Source organism: Salvia splendens, chromosome 12 (genome assembly GCF_004379255.2).
Source record: "Salvia splendens isolate huo1 chromosome 12, SspV2, whole genome shotgun sequence".
In the NCBI taxonomy this organism is placed as follows: domain Eukaryota; kingdom Viridiplantae; phylum Streptophyta; class Magnoliopsida; order Lamiales; family Lamiaceae; genus Salvia; species Salvia splendens.
In genome coordinates, this window is record NC_056043.1 from 4,107,850 (window position 1) to 4,126,389 (window position 18,540).

Consider the following 18,540-nt stretch of genomic DNA (forward strand, 5'->3'; position numbering starts at 1 on the left):
ATATAATAGCAAAATCAAAGTCGCACTTTTCAACTCACAATACTGTTTGCTCGTAAACATACTACTCCCTCTGTCCCGGGCTACTCGCTCATTTCCTTTTCGGCTCGGAGATTAAGGAATGAGTGTATAGGAAAGTCAAAAATGATGGCTGTAGGTGAAATTTTTTACTAAAAATGGAAAGAGTGTGATGGGGTACGAACTAAACCCTAATGGCAAGCCCAATAACAGTGACGGCCCATCAGCCCAGAGCCCAAGAAAGAGTATCTGTTCGGCACGACCAAAGAGTTCGGCACGACCAAAGAGTTCGGACTCAGCCTACAGCTCGGTAAAAGCCGACCAGTCAAGCTCTCCTCTCAGATCGGCAAGAGTTGATCGGTAAAGTCCAGCAGTTCGGTCTCAGCATTCGACCGAACTAGGAGTTAGTGGACTCATGAAAGGCCTCCACGACCTCCACTATACCCACGATCTATTTAGTGGTATGAAGCAGTTATTGAGCAGTTATTGCTCACCCACGATCTTGTTAGTGGGGCTGCAAACCACGATCCTAGTTCAATGTATAAATAGAACTTAGATCAGATAGAAAAGGGTTAAGCTCTCTAGAGATAAAATAGCATATAGCAAGTCTGTGTTGTAAGCTGTATTTTCGCAGATCAAGCAATACAAACCTGCCCTCATTTCTCCCCGTGGACGTAGATTTACCTCAGTAAATCGAACCACGTAAATTCATTGTGTCATAATTCTCTACCAGCATTTACTAACATCAATAATTCGCGGAATCATCACTGGCGCCGTCTGTGGGAAGCAGAGAACAAAATTTGTGATAAAGCGAATTTTTGATCCATTTTTTCCACCCAAAAAATGCATACCAGATCGCAGAATACCCGCATTCCAGCCCGTGAGAACCAGGAGGAAGCCAATCCATCCCATAGGTCGGGAAAACAGCCTAGGGATAAATCCACCACCAGTTCTCATGGCGAAGGAACAAGCCGCTCCAAAAATCGTCCCACTGAGTCTTCCCAGCAGCCCGATTTGAATGAGGCTGTCAAGCAGTTTTTGGCTGAAAAGCAGGAGGAATTCTTAACCTTCCTGCGAAAAAGCCAAAAGCAGCCGGAGACGAAAACGACGGATTCTCCTTCTCCCTCCGCACAAGAAAGTCACTACCGCAGTAGTGTCGCATCTCCCAGGAGAAAGAATCCCCCTCCCCCACATATTCCAGCTCCTCCTCGGTACCGGAGTCACAGGAGAACTCAATCTCCTCCATACCGACGAGATATCGGATTCGCCGTGTACGGAGCACTGAAGACTCCGTTCTCGGACGACATCACCCGAACTCCCCTACCACAGAACTACCGAACTCCGTCGATGACTTACGACGGGCTCGTGGACCCTCACGATTTCTTGGGGCGCTATCAATATAACATGGCGAACCAGGGTCTCAACGAGGTCCACATGTGCAAGCTGTTTCCCGAGCTGCTCATCGGGAACGCGAGAAGGTGGTTCGATAGCCTCCCCCAGGGCAGCATCAGATCTTACCGAGATCTAATGGATGCCTTCCACAGGAGGTTCTTTCAGAAAGCGGAAGCCCGAATCACTTCGGCTCAGCTGCTTTCCATTCGTCAAGGTCGCGACGAAAAAATCAGCGACTTTATGACAAGATTCCACAAGGAATGCCTGCAAGTAGACGATCTCAACGATCTGCTTGTCATCTCGGCATTCCAAAATGGAATCTTGCCCGGAGCTCTCTACAGGAAGCTCGTTGAGTGCGGTCCGCAGACAGCTCAGGAAATGTGGGACATTGCGGACCAGTACTCCCGGGCCGATGAGGCAGACCGTCGCAAACGGTCGTTAGACAGCTCATCGTCCCGAGGAGACAGAAGGAAGCCCGATCATAGCGATCAGGGGCATCCTCGCCGGACTCCATTTGAAAGAATTCAAAGGGCTCCGGTGCAAGACAGATTGGGACCTCGTCTCAATCCCGAGAAGCCGCCCGCTCAGTTCGTACCGCTGAACAAGCCGAGAGCGGAAATTTTCGAACTGCACTCTGACCTGTTCGAAAAGCCAAAGCGGATGACGAAATCAGCCGCGCGCCGACCACAGGATAACTACTGCTCCTACCATCAAGACCACGGTCACGATACTGAGGAGTGCAGAAACTTGGCTGCAGGCATCGATGTTCTTGTGAAGGCAGGGACATTGAAAAAATACCGAAGTAAGCAGCCAAAGAAGAATAAAAAGCAGAGTGGTGCGAACTGCGCTCCTCAGGATCCGAAAAGGCAGCCGGATCCCGAAGACGATGACGAGCCGCAATATGATGGAGTAATCCAGACTATTGACGCGCTCCCTGCCGGGAAGACCAAGTCGTCCCTAAAGTCAGAGCGCAGAGGCTCCAATCGAGAGGAGCCAACGCATAAAAGGCTGAAGCAGGACGAAGTGATTACGTTCTCGGCTGCTGATCCCGTCCCGGCCATCTCTCCTCACCAAGACGCCATTGTCATCCAAGCCGGAGTGGCAAACAAACTGATCCACAGGGTGTTTGTGGATACAGGAGCGTCGGTTAGCATTCTTTTTAAAGAGTGCTTCGACAAACTGGAAGTGGACCCAGCTCGGCTCAGTCCGGCTCCGCTTCCCCTGAAGAGCTTCACTCAGGAGGACACCCGCCCTGAAGGTATTATCAGCCTTCCGATCACGGTGGGGAAAGCGCCTACTAGCTCCAGTACGATGATTGAGTTTTTCGTGGTGAAAGCTCGGTCCCCGTACAACGTCATCCTGGGAAGAGACTGGCTCAACACAGTTCGGGCCGTTTGCTCCACCTATCACCTCACCATCAAGATCCCTACTAAAGGAGGGATAGCGGTCATCCGAGGTGACCAAAAGAGAGCAAAGGAATGTCTGCAAATTGCGCTAAGAAGTGCCGAGCAGTCAGATCGGCACCACCAAGCATAGCAATCACAGCAGCCGGAGTCAGAGGCGATGACCGAAGTCATACCGGAGCCGAACTCGATGACAGTTCAGCTGTACGAAGACGATCCATCCAGAACGGTTAAGATCGGTTTCGCGGGAACGCCCCTACTTCGGGAAAAAACCATCCAGCTCCTCAAGGAGTATAAAGACGTCTTTGCATGGTCTCCGTTGGACATGACCGGAGTGCCCCCCGAGGTAATCACTCATCGGTTAAATATTGATCCTTCAGTCCGGCCGATAAAACAGAAGCAAAGACTCTTTGCGGCAGAACGAAGTCAAGTCATCCATGACGAAGTCCGTCAATTATTGAAGGCGGATGTGTTATTCGAAGTGAAGTATCCTTCGTGGGTGGCCAATCCTGTCATGATCAAGAAAAAGGAAGGAGGATGGCGGATGTGCATAGATTTCACCGATCTAAATAAGCACTGTCCCAAAGATTGCTATCCCCTTCCGAACATAGATAAAAAAGTAGAAGCTTTGATAGGCTTTGAAATTTTTTGTTTTCTCGATCTGTACAAAGGATACCATCAAGTTTTAATGGATGAGATTGACGCTTCAAAAACGGCCTTCATTACTGATTTCGGCATTTTCGCTTATAAAAAGATGCCATTCGGTTTAAAGAATGCCGGAGCCACTTATCAAAGGATGGTAGACAAGCTTTTTCGGCACCTGATTGGAAAGGAGGTCGAAGTGTATGTTGACGATATAGTCGTCAAAAGCAAAAGCACTTCGGAGTACGAGCACAACCTCAAGTCCACTCTCAACGTGCTCAAGAAAGCCAACCTCAAACTTAATCCCCAAAAGTGTACCTTTTTGGTAGATTCGGGAAAGTTTCTGGGTTGTTGGGTTTCAAAGGACGGACTCAAGGCAAACCCCTCAAAAGTTCAAGTCGTTCAGAACATGGCAATGCCGAAGTCCATACATGACGTGCAAAGGCTAACCGGATGTCTAGCCGCACTGAATCGATTCCTTTCCCAAGCAGCCGAAAAGCAACTGCCGTTCTTCAAGGTGTTGAAAAAGGCACCAAAGTTCGAGTGGGGAGCCGAGCAGAAAAAGGCCTTTGACGAGCTCAAAAGTTATCTAGCCGAGCTTCCTATGCTCTCTGCTCCAGCCGAAGCCGAAGTAATATTCTTATACTTAGCGGCATCGGATCAAACCATCAGCGCGGTGCTTGTACGAGAAGAAGGCCTAAAGCAGCTTCCCATCTACTTTACAAGCCGAGCATTAAGAGGTCCAGAAACAAGGTATCAACCACTGGAAAAGATTGCTCTGGCATTAGTAAATGCAGCAAGGAGACTGCGGCCATACTTCTATGCTCACAAGGTATGCGTCTTAACTGATCTGCCACTTCGGCAAGTGTTGACCAAACCAGAAGCATCAGGCAGAATCGCCAAGTGGGCTATAGAGTTGGGAGAGCACACAATTGAATATCTACCTCGGAAAGCCATCAAGGGACAAGCCTTGGCAGATTTTCTTGCAGAAGCAAAGTTCGATCAAGCAATTCCTGTTATTGCCGAACAGAAGAATTCTGCCAATACCGAACTAGCACAGCCCTTGGAATCCGAAGTAGAGCCGCCGGACTGCTGGAGCGGATTCGTAGATGGAGCTTCAAACAAGATGGGAAGTGGAGCTGGTATTTTACTTGTCGCTCCCGACGGACACGAGGTAACCTACTCACTTCGGTTCCTATTCCCCACTACTAATAATGAAGCCGAGTACGAAGCCCTCCTGGCCGGACTCCAGTTAGCGCAAAGTCTGCTCGTCAAATCTCTCAAAGTCCATTGTGATTCACAAGTCATAGTAAATCACATGTTGGGTACAAGTGAAGCCCGTGACGAGAGAATGAAGAAGTATTTGGACAAAGCGCAAAGCATCAGCCAAAGTTTCTCCTATTTTCGGATAATCCGCATTCCCAGAGCAGAAAATAGCCGAGCAGATACCTTAAGTAAGTTGGCCTCAGATCCGAGCTCAAAGGCGGAAGAATTAATGCATCGAAGCATTGATGAAGCCGAGGTACATTCAGTATCCAGCTCGCCGAACTGGATGACGCCGATCTTGCAGTATCTGGATCAAGGACAATTGCCCGAGGATAAGAGAGAAGCTCGGAAGATCACATGCCGAGCACTTCGGTACGAACTTCATGAAGGAGTCCTCTTTAGAAAGTCTTACCTCCAGCCGTTATTGCGGTGCGTAGGACCAGAAGAGACGGACTACATCCTCAGAGAAGTTCATGAAGGATCGTGCGGTAGCCACATCGGAGCCAGAGCTTTAGCTAAAAAAGTTCTGAGATGGGGATATTATTGGCCAACCATGGTACAAGAGGCAGTGCAGCTCGTCAAGAAGTGTACGAAGTGCCAAATTCATGCAAATGTCCCAAGGATGCCGCAGACCGATCTATACACTATGCAAAGCCCTTGGCCTTTCATGCAATGGGGCATAGACATAGTGGGACCACTTCCTCAAGCTCCTCGGCAAATGAAATTCCTTATCGTTGCCGTGGACTACTTCACGAAGTGGGTGGAGGCTGAACCATTAGCTACGATAACGAGCTCAAAGGCATTGGACTTCGTCTGGAAGAACATAGTGTGCCGATTTGGCATACCCCACATCCTCATCTCGGATAATGGGACTCAGTTCACCGACAAGACGTTCAAGAATTGGTGCCAAGAGCTGAACATTCAACAGCGGTTCACTTCGGTCTCCCATCCCCAAGCAAACGGACAAACGGAAGTAACGAACCGGATTCTGGTGAAAGGGTTAAAAGCTCGGTTAGAACAAGCCAAAGGACAATGGGTAGAAAATCTCCCTCAAGTCCTGTGGTCCTACCGAACTACACCCAAAACCTCCAACGGTGAAACCCCGTATAGTCTGGTGTACGGCACTGAAGCCGTAATTCCGGTGGAGATCGGCGTACCCAGTCCCCGAACTCTAAATTTCTCCTCAGAAATGAATGACGACGGATTGAGAGCCGAACTAGATCTCGCCGAAGAAAGAAGAGAATTGGCGTGCATAAAAGCAGCCAAGTATAAGGAGCAAGTAGCCCGGTATTATAACCAAAGGGTGAAAAAGTTTCAATTTCAAGTGGGAGATCTCGTCTTGAGAAACAACGAAGTAAGCCGAGCAGAAAAGCTGGGCAAACTCGAACCCACATGGGAGGGTCCGTATCGGGTGTCAGAAGTCCTCGGCAAAGGGTCTTATAAATTGACTCACATGTCAGGAGAACAAGTACCCCGAACATGGCACGTCTCCAACCTCAAGAAGTTCCACTTGTAAGAGACAAAGTCCGGTCAGTCTGTCTTGTGTCTAGTTCGGTCATAGGGGTACATGTTTTTATTTGTTTGTTTTTACTTGTACCTTTTCCTTGTCGTTTTATAAAAAGTTTAAAGTTTTTTCTTTCGTCTTTTTCATTTTTTCTCTATGTGTTTTGTCTCTATGTGCTTGTCGTCTCTTACAAATGGTACCAAGGTATATCGTTCTTTAAAGACTGATCCCCTTTTTAGATCGATTATTAAAGACTATTGTGAGTCCAAGCTTCTAAGGAGGATATAAGACCACAATTCAGCTTAACAAGCAGTCCGTCTGAAACGAACTGCAATAAGCCAACGATTGTGCGTCCAAGCTTCCAAGGAGGATACAAGACCGCAATTCAGCTTAATAAGCACTTCGTCTGAAACGAACTGCAATAAGGGAAAGTCCGATCCACGCGATAAACCTCGCCGAATTAGGACGACCGAGTTCGGTCAAAGAAGTTTACCTCATAAGACCGAGGACGACCATGTCTAGTCAAAGAGGTTTACTGCATAAGACCACTTCGGTTAACTGGGAAAGTCCGATCCACGCGATAAAACTCGCCGAATTAGGACAAGGGAAAGTTCGATCCCGGCGACAAAAATCGCCAAATTAGAACACAAACCAAGTCCGGTCAAAGATGTTTATTTCATCAGACCAAAGACGAGTCCGGTCAAAGATGTTTATTTCATCAGACCAAAGACAAGTCCGGTCAAAGATGTTTATTTCATCAGACCAAAGACGAGTCCGGTCAAAGATGTTTATTTCATCAGACCAAAGACGAGTCCGGTCAAAGAAGTATACTTCATAAGACCGAGGACAAGTACGATGAAATTTTTTCGCTAAGCTGTAAATACAGTGTTAGAGGCGGAAACAAAATTTCATTTTTCAAATCTTGTTCAGCATACAACTCCGCTACCCTACTATTACAAAGGACTATTCTACTGTCCGGGGTTGCTAAAGTTGAGCCACCTATTCACAAAATCCTCTGGAAGCCGAGTTCGGTCGTTCCGAGCAGATGAAGAATAAGCAGGTCGACGAGATGCTATCCTCGACCCAACGCCTCTTCCCCGAGCCCGAGAAGTCCTAACACCTCGGCGATGAAGAGTCTCTGCAATAAGCATCTGCTGATCTTGCTCGCTCATAGTCACAACTCCTCGGCGAATTTCAGTCCGTCCCTGTCTTGACGATTCCGGTTGCTCCTGAGCCCGTTCTCGTCTAGACGTTTCCGGCTGTTCCGGAGTTCGTTGTTGACTTGGAGTAGGATTTTGAACAAGGGAACCAGAGGTTTGATCTGGAGTGCGAGCATCTGTTGGCACGATATGCCGAAGGAATCTTTCTATGGAGGGGCGCCGAGAAAGAACAATGTTGTACCGAGAAGCCCAACGCCGTAGTGATTTCACAACTTGTTGGCAAGCCGAGCTCTCCAGCGCATTGTTCCTCCGGAGTACAAGATATTCCTCCCACAGTTCGTCAACTCGACTCTGAACATCTGATATGGTCAATCCCCCGCGCACACGGATGTAATCCTCGTACGCAGTCCTCTCAGCAATGGTCGTATTCAGCTCGGCCTCCAGATCCTTCTTATCGGACTCTAAGTCCTTATTATCGGCCTCCAGCTTCACTAAACGAGCCAGAAGCTCATCATTCTTCGTCTGATCGGCTATAGCTCTTTTCTCAGCTTCGTCTAAAGCCGAAGAGTACAGCCGTTTCCAGTGAAGTATCTCCATCTCCTTGAGTACAAAGCAGCTATATTAGTTCGGCAGCTGTACCGAGCAGATAGTAAAATACAACAGGAGTAAAGGCGAGTACGAAAAGCTATACGAAGACAAGTGTAGAGAATTTTTCATTCACAAGGAAAAATTTTTACACTAGGAGGGCTTCAAGGCCATTTTACAAAGAAGAAACTAGACTAAGAGAAGGGAGACGAAATCATACTCCGCCAGCTTCGTCTCCGGCTCCTCGCTCTGGTTCAGCTTCTTTCTCCTGAGCTACCTCGGCCTCGGCCTCGCATCCTGCCGGCCTCGCCTCTGCCTCCTGATCGGCTTCCTCCTCTGGATGCCCGGCCCGCTCGACTTCGGCCTCCGGCTCCAGCGGCTCGGCCTCACCCTCTCCGTTGTAAGTCGAAGCGGGTGAAACAGGTCCCACGGAGGCAAAGATAGCCTCCAGGTTCTCGTCCCGATCAGCTCGACAACTCCGGACTCGGTCTGCAGAAAGCAGGACCGAGGATGAAGCGAGCTCCTCAAGGAGCGGCAGATTCTGAAGCCGAGCTGCTATCTCTCGGCTGTACAGAGGCAGCACGACGTCGGCCCCCTGCTCGCCCTTATCGGCAATTAGCCTTACCAGACTACCGACAAAGGCCGAAAACTGGCTGCTCAAAAAGAGTCTCTCCGTGTAGGCACGGAGACCCTCTCCTTGGGCAACCACGGCGGCAGCATCCCTCTGTTTCGTCTGCTCTCGCTGGATGACGAGCTGGTTTTTGGCAAACTGAGCTTCATCCTGGGCCGAAATCCTAGCAGCCCTGGCTTTCTCAAAGTTTGCCTCAGCCTGCTCGGCCCGGTGACAAGCAGCCGCCAATTTCCTCTGCATCTCGGCATAGTCGTTGGACGCTTTGGAGAGTTCGACGGCGACGAGCTTGGAGAGCATATCATTCCTCTGAAAATGGATAAGGGAAAAAGTTAACAGAGGGCACCAAAAATACAGGACAGAAGCCAAGCCAAGGAATCAAGAAGACAATTCACCTCGGCGAAGTCCGTGGGCCATAGAAATGGCTCACAGATATGCTCCGAAGGAGGCGCCAAGACCATGTCTTTCTCTGGCGCTCTCGGGGGCTTCTGGGTCTTCCCCTTCCTACTTGCCGAAGTCGACTCCGGCTTCTTTGGACCCGAAGAGGTCTTTTGCCTCTTCGGATTCTTCTCGGCATCAGGCGCCGAGCTGGTAGCCTTCTCTCTCTCCGGCTCCACAAGCTCGGAGGACTTTCTGATAGCCTTATTCAACATGAACACTGCCAAAAAGCAAGAAAGCAAAGTCAGATTTTCTTCGTTAAAGCAGTAGAGCATAAAGATAAAGAGAAATCCTCACCCTCGGCCTCTTCGTCCGAAGACGAGATGTCGAACACGACGTCGCCCTTGACGAGCTCAGACTCCGTGTATTGTTTCCTAACTATGGGAATCTTGTTGAGCTCGCCATCGAGCTCGTCCAACGGTTCAGGCCGAGGGTGACGGATAACGGACTCCGGCCCTCTCCAGGGAAAACTAGGAGCCGCGGTCCTATCATAGTAGAAGAAGCGATTTTGCCACTTCGGCCACTTCGTTTTACAAAAGGCCCTAAAGGGCTGTAAAGGGATCAAGTAAAACCAAGACCCCTTCCTCTTAAATTGAAAGAATTTAAGGATCGCCTTCAAAGACAAATCCCTTCCTAACCTACGGAGTTCGGCAGCGAAGGCCGACAAGTGCCTCCAAGAGTTCGGAGTCACCTGGCCTAAAGGAAGCTGAAAAAAATCTAGTAAATCTATAAAGGCAGAAGGGAGGGGGAAACGAAGCCCGCATTCTAAGCAGGCCTCGTACACGGTGACGTAACCCTCCGGCGGGGAGTCAGCCCTGTGATCACCGTCAGGTACCACCGCCTTCCCCCCAGGAAAAGAGTATTTTTCGTAAAGGGATATCACAGTATCCTTACTCAAGATACTGTGAAAATACTCCACGGTCTTCTCCCCGGATTCTTTCCGGCTAGAAGACCCCTTACCCCCTTTCCTAACGCTACCCGACTCCGAAGAAGAAGAAGAAGACATTTTTCTTACTTTTTGAAGGTGAAGATAGTCTGAAAAAATTCTTGAAAGCGGAGAGAGAATTTTCGCAAGAAAGAGAGTATAGAAGACGCAACAGCAAAAGTGCTTCAATGATGAAGAAAGAGCGTATTTATCAGATACGGGAAAGATTTCGAAATCGTTGCGCCGTTTCGAATCCCACCTTTTCAGGAATCAACGGCCGGATTTTACTGTCGCATTTAATGCAGGCATGCGCTAGGCACGTCCCCTGACGTCAGCCTCCCCCTTACCGTTATCCAGAATGCCGAAGTGACTCACCTCGCCGAAGTGATCCACTTCGCTTTTCGGGGGGGGTAGTGATGGGGTACGAACTAAACCCTAATGGCAAGCCCAATAACAGTGACGGCCCATCAGCCCAGAGCCCAAGAAAGAGTATCTGTTCGGCACGACCAAAGAGTTCGGCACGACCAAAGAGTTCGGACTCAGCCTACAGCTCGGTAAAAGCCGACCAGTCAAGCTCTCCTCTCAGATCGGCAAGAGTTGATCGGTAAAGTCCAGCAGTTCGGTCTCAGCATTCGACCGAACTAGGAGTTAGTGGACTCATGAAAGGCCTCCACGACCTCCACTATACCCACGATCTATTTAGTGGTATGAAGCAGTTATTGAGCAGTTATTGCTCACCCACGATCTTGTTAGTGGGGCTGCAAACCACGATCCTAGTTCAATGTATAAATAGAACTTAGATCAGATAGAAAAGGGTTAAGCTCTCTAGAGATAAAATAGCATATAGCAAGTCTGTGTTGTAAGCTGTATTTTCGCAGATCAAGCAATACAAACCTGCCCTCATTTCTCCCCGTGGACGTAGATTTACCTCAGTAAATCGAACCACGTAAATTCATTGTGTCATAATTCTCTACCAGCATTTACTAACATCAATAATTCGCGGAATCATCAGAGTGCAAGTAACTTGGGACGCCCAAAAAGGAAATAAGTGCAAGTAGTGCGGGACGGAGGGAGTACTATAGTTAATTTGTTAAATAAAAACAATCCTCGAGACACGTGCCTATTAATTAAATAAAATAAAGAGATGCCATGCCTACTTGTTAACTAAAAAAATACGACGAATTACTTTCGCTATTACGGCACTTCTACAACTTGGAACTCAATGAAATTATATTATAAGTATTAGTGATATTATTTAAGTTCCTAAATTTAGATTCTATTAATTATAGAAAAGTAAACTTATCAAATGTAGAAAGTGACGAGCTTTTCAAAATCACCCAGAATATAAAAATATAACTATTGATTATATGTAATGCAATAATGTTAGAGAGTAAATCATACTACTACGTATTAGGTGGATAACAATCTGTTTTTAATGTCGAGTTCAATGCTATGATTATAATAATCTATTAGCATAGGTTTTAGTGTAGGCTTTCTAGGATAAATTAAACATTTATACAAAATAGTCCTACATGCTCCATGGCTATTTCCTCGATACATTGAGAAATTACCACTTACTTCATTTCTTATTAATTGGGTTGTGTATTATTTTTTGGGATATTTTGGGATCAATAAGTTATTTATTCTGGTCATTGCTTAATTTTATTCTATTCTATATATTATTCTTTCTCTTCATTAATCTACTTTATTTTTTTATTTGTTATATATTCACTTATATTCCGTGTCAAAACTATATGTAAGTTTCACTCACTTAATCGATAATATATCATAATTCGAATTTGATTTTGATTATATATAGAAAATGTGACTGTGCCCGATTACCTAATCATATCGATGATGGGCCGATTTTAGGCTCATTTTAGGAATAACCTGGCCAAATTTTATGGGCTCAAACTAGCAGTCTCAGGGCCGATTACTTTAGCAATCTCAGGGCCCAACTCAAACTAACTCAATTTAAGCAAATCCGATATATTCCGAATTACTATTATTCTTTTAATAAGATCAATTGGCACCTAAATGATTAAATTGTTTGATGTCCATAGTCATTCAAAAATTTTAAATAAGTGATGTATGGAATATATTTAAATGTATAAAACAATATTAATACTATTTTAAATGGAGAATAGTGTTAATTACTACCATAATTTAGCAGATTTTATATCTCCCACAATTTTGGTATGAAAAGAATATAATTAAATAACATTGATGCAGATATTTTACTTGTAAACCAACTAATTCATTTTTATGAAAACCGTTTCAACCTTTTTTTGGTTCATTTTGCTTTAAATTCTCCGATTTATTCGCTAAAAGTTTCTTATTTATTTTTTCAAAAAATAGAAGTGAAATTGAGGCGAATTCCTTTTTCCTCCAACCAGAGCTGCAATTGCAAATCCATCTCCGGTAAAAACATTTTTCTTATTAGTTTCTTTTTTTTCGTGAATTGTAAGTATCAAGCTTTGAAGCATTTGTTTGCATAATTTGTCGCGTGATTTTCATGTTAGAGGGATCATTCATTGTGTTTAATGCTTGGCATTGAAGGAAATCGTGCATTTCTCGAATATTGGCCGACATATATGCTATGGCGGGAAATGCACAAGTTTTTATTGATTGCTGGAAGTTTTATTATATTGGCATTGTTGGATCTAGTGGTTTTGTATGTTTATTTTATGTATTTTTTGCCGATTGGATGACTTGGAGACCGTGCTCTTTCGATCACATTCATGTCTTCTTCCTTGATATTTATTGCCTGATCTGATGTTGTTTTTTTATCTGCTACCGCGCCCTTACTGCTATGCTTTGGCTTCGTAATATGGAGTAGTAAAATGTGGGTGGATTTGGTCATTAATTTATAGGAAGTTTAGAGCTAATTGGACCTCAATTTCTAATATATTTTGTTTACCAGTTTAGGAGCATCACAGTTAGAATTAGGTAAGATTTCTTAAATTTGCTGAGGAATAAACCCACTTAGGTTATAGTTTCCTTCGTGATGATACATATTTTTGATGTTCCACAGTGTGGAAAAGGAATTCTTAAGTTAAGGATGAAAGAAAATATCTATAATAGTAGTTCATTATTGTGTTGAATGGTGAAGCATCTAAAGAGCTGCATACATGAGAAGAACAAAATGTATAAGGAAGGGGAAATTTAATGATTGAACAACTTAACTCTTCGACTGTTACTTATTGTCCACTTTCCGGTCTTCTATAACATGCCTCAGTCTTCAGTTATCAGTATTATATGATCTGTTGATATCAACACTTAGTTAAAGTTAGCAGACACGATATGTGATCATGTGCTATTACGTAGTAGAATTTAATTTATTTATATATGAATATAATTCATTCTTGTATAAAATCATAAAATGTCGCCCTTGTTTTCTTTATTCAATGCTACACTGAACCTTCTGCTGATGCCATGTATAGAACATCTTTGGAGATGCCTTTTAAGATGGAAGCTGTCAGTTTTGGGTACTGGAATGACTGCGTGGATCCTGATGACTTGGAGGCAATGTGGATGGAATCTGATGTAAAATCGGAGTGGATTAATGTTGGAGAAACTAAGGGATCCAAGGTCCACCTCTCACGGGATTCTGATAATCAGCCTTATATAACACAGACAGAAATGAGGGTAAGATTGAACCACATTTAGTTGTTAAGTCACTAATATTTTCACTTGATTCAGTTTATATGTTTGATTTTGTATTGTTACATCCTCATAAAATTGAAGTACCTAGCGAACCTGAAATATTGAGCAAGGTCTGTCAGATTGCATTCTAATTATGCTTGTGGAACACGTAGCAGTATCTAATCAAATCTTGTTATACTTCTCAAACTTAAGCTTTGAAAACAATAATTTGATCCAGTTCTATTTATGAAGTTCACTTCCATATGAGAATTGAGAAATCAATGTAACTTGTGAATCTTGTTTTAACAGGCTGTAGCAGGTATTGTTGTCCAAAGGCATTTTGTCTCACAAATAGATATGGTATGATGATCTGTTTCTCAAACTACCCATGTTATAGTATATATCATGAATGATGTAGAAAAGATTAATTTCTATATCTGGTTGTTGATTCTGGCAATCTTCACCTTTTTCTATCTTTTTATGTATTATTTTCTGGTTATTCATATATATCATACAAAATTACAAATACATAACATTCTTATTCTAATATAATAACTTTAAACTCAAAAAAATTAAAATAATAATAATAATAATTTTAAACTCATTACTCAGTTTATCATCTATATTTTATGCTTTCTGAAGTCTAACCTTTTCAATTGTACTTGCCAAATTTCTTTCTCCTTTCATACTAATCCATTTACTTTACTTTCATAGTATATATTTGGTTTTGTACTGTAATTTGAAAATGAACTCATGCAAATAAGAATGTTTAGTGCATACTTACTACTTGTACAAGTACAATATTTCTAAGTTTTTCAACTCTCTAATTCTCCGACTATATACCAGATAAATTAAGTATTACTCACTTAACTTCAAATTTTGGGCAATTGTAAATGTTGCTCATGAAAAAAATCAAGTGATATCTAATTTGGGTATTTTGGCATAATGTTTTGAGGATTAGAGAATCATGTCTTTGCCCTATATTTCATGTCTTTGGCTGCTAAATTTTCCATAATGATGAATGAGCATAATAAACAAAATGTGTCAGTCAAAGTTGTCAGACAGTTTATTATGTGAAATATATGAGCAGAAAACATGTATTTTTGAAAGATCACACTCCGGTCTCAGTTCAACAAAAGAACAATTTAAAAACTCCCACAATGTTCAGGGTTTCTGGTCTAACCACTCTTTGGCATTCCATAGGACATGCTTTGCACCATTGCTGAGATTGAAAGTGGAAGACAGATACTGGCCAAAAGCTATAACAAAAAACCTGATGAGGTCAATATGGGGATAATGCAGATATCACCAAAAAGAGCCGAGTGGTTCATCAGGTAACAATTAATTCAGTTTGATTATTTAAAACTAGTGCACATGAGTGAAAGTTTGACTTTCCTGCAGGGAGTCGGGTTACAGGACATATAACATGGCTGAGGATTCCAAATCCTTATATAAGCCTTTTCTCAATGTTTACATTGCAGCTGCATATCTTAAATGGTTATCAAGCTTTGACAACAAGTAAGTGGGTGGAATGTGGAACTCCTTTTCTAAACTTATTCCTTCTAATTTCTCACCCCTTTTCCATGCAAGTGCCCCGCTCTAGAGATATCTCTGATGGCATTAAGCCTTCACAGGATTTGTTTCGGAAAATAACAAATCACATATCTCCAAAAATGTTTATGCAGAGAAAGAAGTGAAGAATTCATGATTAGAGCTTATAAAGGTGGACCGAAAAAAGCAACTCACAAATCAACTTTGCCATACTGGAAAAAATATCTCTCTATTAAGGAAAGTCTTCCATCCAGGTAATTGGTTCACTACAGACTCTACGGCAATGAAATTCCTAAGTACATTCTGCCATCTCATACAAAATTCTTTTGGTTGTCATCCCTTCCCTTTAGGAAAGTAATGCTTTAAGATTACAAGTGGTCTTAATTGTTCGTATTCCATGATGTTGTTCATGCATTATGCATATAAATGAGATTTCCCATGGAAATTATTTAGCAGCTTTATATATCTGATTTTAGTAATTTATCAAATCTTAGAGTTTTGGAGTTGGATGACTTTGAAGAGTCTTGATTTGACTGCTCTAATAATGCCTATTGATTGCAAAATTAAGATTAAATGAACACATTTCTGAAAATGCAGAAAATTTTTGGGAGTTGGTCCTGCACCTGATGCTCAGTCACGCCATGATGGTAGAGTTTCACAGAGCAAAGGTAATGCTTACAATATACATTCGTGCAGTATAACATTTCAATTATTTTTTGAATTATTACAAATGCTAATGTTGATAATCGACTTATTTTAATGTCATATTGTTTTGTATATATAGAATTAACTGTACTTCATCCACAATGTTTGTGAAAGTGCTTTTAAAAATTTCAATCTGAAAAGAGGTTTATTGCGCTCGAGAACTTAAGATTTTAAAAGTCAAATTTGCTACTATAAAATATAGCCTGCTTACATGCTTTCAATTTGTATTGGATCAGGTCCAATCCATGCAACTTGGGATTCAAGGACTTCGCCTGAAGACATGGCATTGATGTGGAATTATCCCGGTGTAAAAAAAGAATGGACAAAATCCGGTGAGAAAAAGGGAGAAGTGCGATTCTCTCATGACGTAGAAAAACATCCTTATCTTTCTCGGGTAGAACTAAGGGTGAGTGAGAAACACATAGGTTGACTGGTGACTCTTTACTCTTACAAGTTATACATTTCTCATTTAAATTTTCTGGAGGTGCAACTTTTGACCCACAATGATACATTTTCTGATAATGATGCTTCATGCAACTATAGAGCTTTCATCTCAAATGTTTGCTAAGAATTTGTTATGGTGGCAATTGGCTTTGGTGGTGATGATGATGTTGGTGAGTTTGTTAATGAATAAGATTCAAGATTCAGTTAGTTCAACAAATAAAAAGGCAAAAATTTCATCACAAATAACATAAATAGGTAAATGTTTATTTTAGTTCTTTAAAGAAGACTTGTATTTCACTTGAGGTGCTCTGGTCATGCTTGTTGTGTGTATGTTACTAAAGCGTGTTTATTCATGGCCTTGTTGAGCTTTCTGCTAGTGATTATTTTACCTATTTGATGAGTAGTTTATTCCGAAGGTGATGTGAAGCTTTATGTTATACAGTTATTGGACGGACTATATATATTTGTTTTTCTTGCAGGCAGTTGCAGAGATCATTTGGACTAAACACTTTAGCAAGAAAGGGGGAGATAAATCTGTTAGTAGTTTACTTCTTATTTCAATAACTTGATGGTTCATATTTTAAATTAACAATTTAGAAATTTTTTATATTGCGAGAATAGCGTTCAACTATTGAGCAAACGTTTAGACCATTGATACATTTGCGGTTGTTCATAACTTCATAGGTTTCTGTTTTGGGGACTATATTGACAACCCTCCCTCTTTCTTTTTGTTTCTTTTTGAGGTACCACAATAGATAAATTATCAAATGATGACATGTCCTTTTTTTGGACAGGCTGTATTATGCGCTCTTTGTGAGATGATTAGTATGCGGTTCATAAATGGAGTTGGGCAACACACAGGGCTAATGGGAGTCGACTATCCCACAGCACGTTGGCTATACGAGTATGTCTACTGAACATTTTGAAATTGCTAGTAAAATACACTTTCATCTCTCCTTCCATTTACCATTCATCTCGTTACTCACAACTACTATAAAACATGGAAATTACATGACTTGATTGAGGTAGCAACACAATAATCTTCTCATGGCTAGAAGAATAGGAATATCACCTCGATTCATGTTGTCTATTGTTGATCCTAACACTCCAATCTACTTGATTGATAACTAGCGGCATGGGCTACAAGGCTTACTCCATTGAGGCTGTCGAAGATCTCACCAAGCCTTTTGTATCAATGTACTTTGGATCAGCATACATGACTTGGTTATCGGAATATGAAGGAAGGTACATTCTCATTATACAAACTGCACATCTCCATCATCACCTCATTAGTTTTTCTTGGCGTCATGCATACTCGACTGAGTAAATCCACTATTCGTTAAGGTTCTTGCACTTTAAATTTTGCGCATTTACATTTTTCTTCTCTCACGAAAGAAGTACTATTGTTGTAGGGAAAGAAGTCTCGCATTTGTGGCTCAGGCCTATCTGTGTGGACCTCGTAACGTGAGCTTGCAAGAGACTGGCCCTTTACGCGATAAGTTCGAAGAAATACTTAGCCGCAACCAAAAATATAGCAGGTGATCAATGTTGCTTTCTTCATTTTCCACACATATCATTTCTCTGTGTTGTTTTTGTTAATGAGTAATAATTTTGTTTGCAGAGACTCTAGCAGCGGTTGCATTATCATGTGAACTTCCATTCATGCACATTTGTATCTATATATATCACATAATTTTTCTCTCCTGTAAAAAAGCAAATATATGTATTTTGTATATCTGTCCAAATGTCATTGCGAGAATATATGTAACCTTTTTTTGTGTAAATGCTATGATTGTGTCGAGTTGCATCGCCCCTTTTTGGTATTGCTACATATTGACACTTGACAAAGGTAAATATGAACACATTCAATACCGTAGAATCTTAAAAAAAGAAAATAGTACTTTATTGAAAACAGCAATATCTGTTAAAAAAGAGTCCGGATAACTTAAAAGAAAGGATATTCGTTTGTAAACTTCTAAACTATCATTCAATTTTGGTTTTATATATCTTCCTTAAAATTAAATTGTCTGAAGATCACTTTTTTTATTCAATCAAGATTTTTGTGTTAATATGACCAAGTGACTTGCTAACGTGTAATATTGCACGTTAATCAAAATGATATTATATTGTATGCAGCGAAATGACGTCATAATATACTAGCACATGAAATCATTCAGCTGTTGCACTCACTCCCATCTTGTTTCTCATTTTTCCCTTTCATTTCATTCTTTCTTACT

At 42.3% G+C, this 18,540-nt stretch overlaps 1 protein-coding gene across 2 annotated transcripts; it reads left to right on the forward strand.

The window, feature by feature from the left end:
• The first annotated feature begins 12,223 nt into the window (after positions 1-12,223).
• Positions 12,224-18,087, forward strand: LOC121759610. 2 transcript variants are annotated; one of them, XM_042155263.1, is made up of 13 exons: positions 12,224-12,379; positions 13,402-13,606; positions 13,913-13,963; positions 14,807-14,937; positions 15,005-15,121; positions 15,289-15,408; positions 15,752-15,822; positions 16,096-16,265; positions 16,783-16,839; positions 17,098-17,207; positions 17,435-17,548; positions 17,716-17,841; positions 17,925-18,087. In XM_042155263.1, the coding sequence occupies exons 2-13, from the start codon at positions 13,415-13,417 to the stop codon at positions 17,953-17,955; spliced, it is 1,290 nt and encodes a 429-aa protein (XP_042011197.1). In that variant the 5' UTR covers positions 12,224-12,379; positions 13,402-13,414; the 3' UTR covers positions 17,956-18,087. The 2 variants fall into 2 exon arrangements, with proteins under 2 accessions (XP_042011197.1, XP_042011198.1); XM_042155264.1 differs by lacking the exon at positions 12,224-12,379 and adding an exon at positions 12,383-12,421.
• Positions 18,088-18,540: the final 453 nt, after the last annotated feature.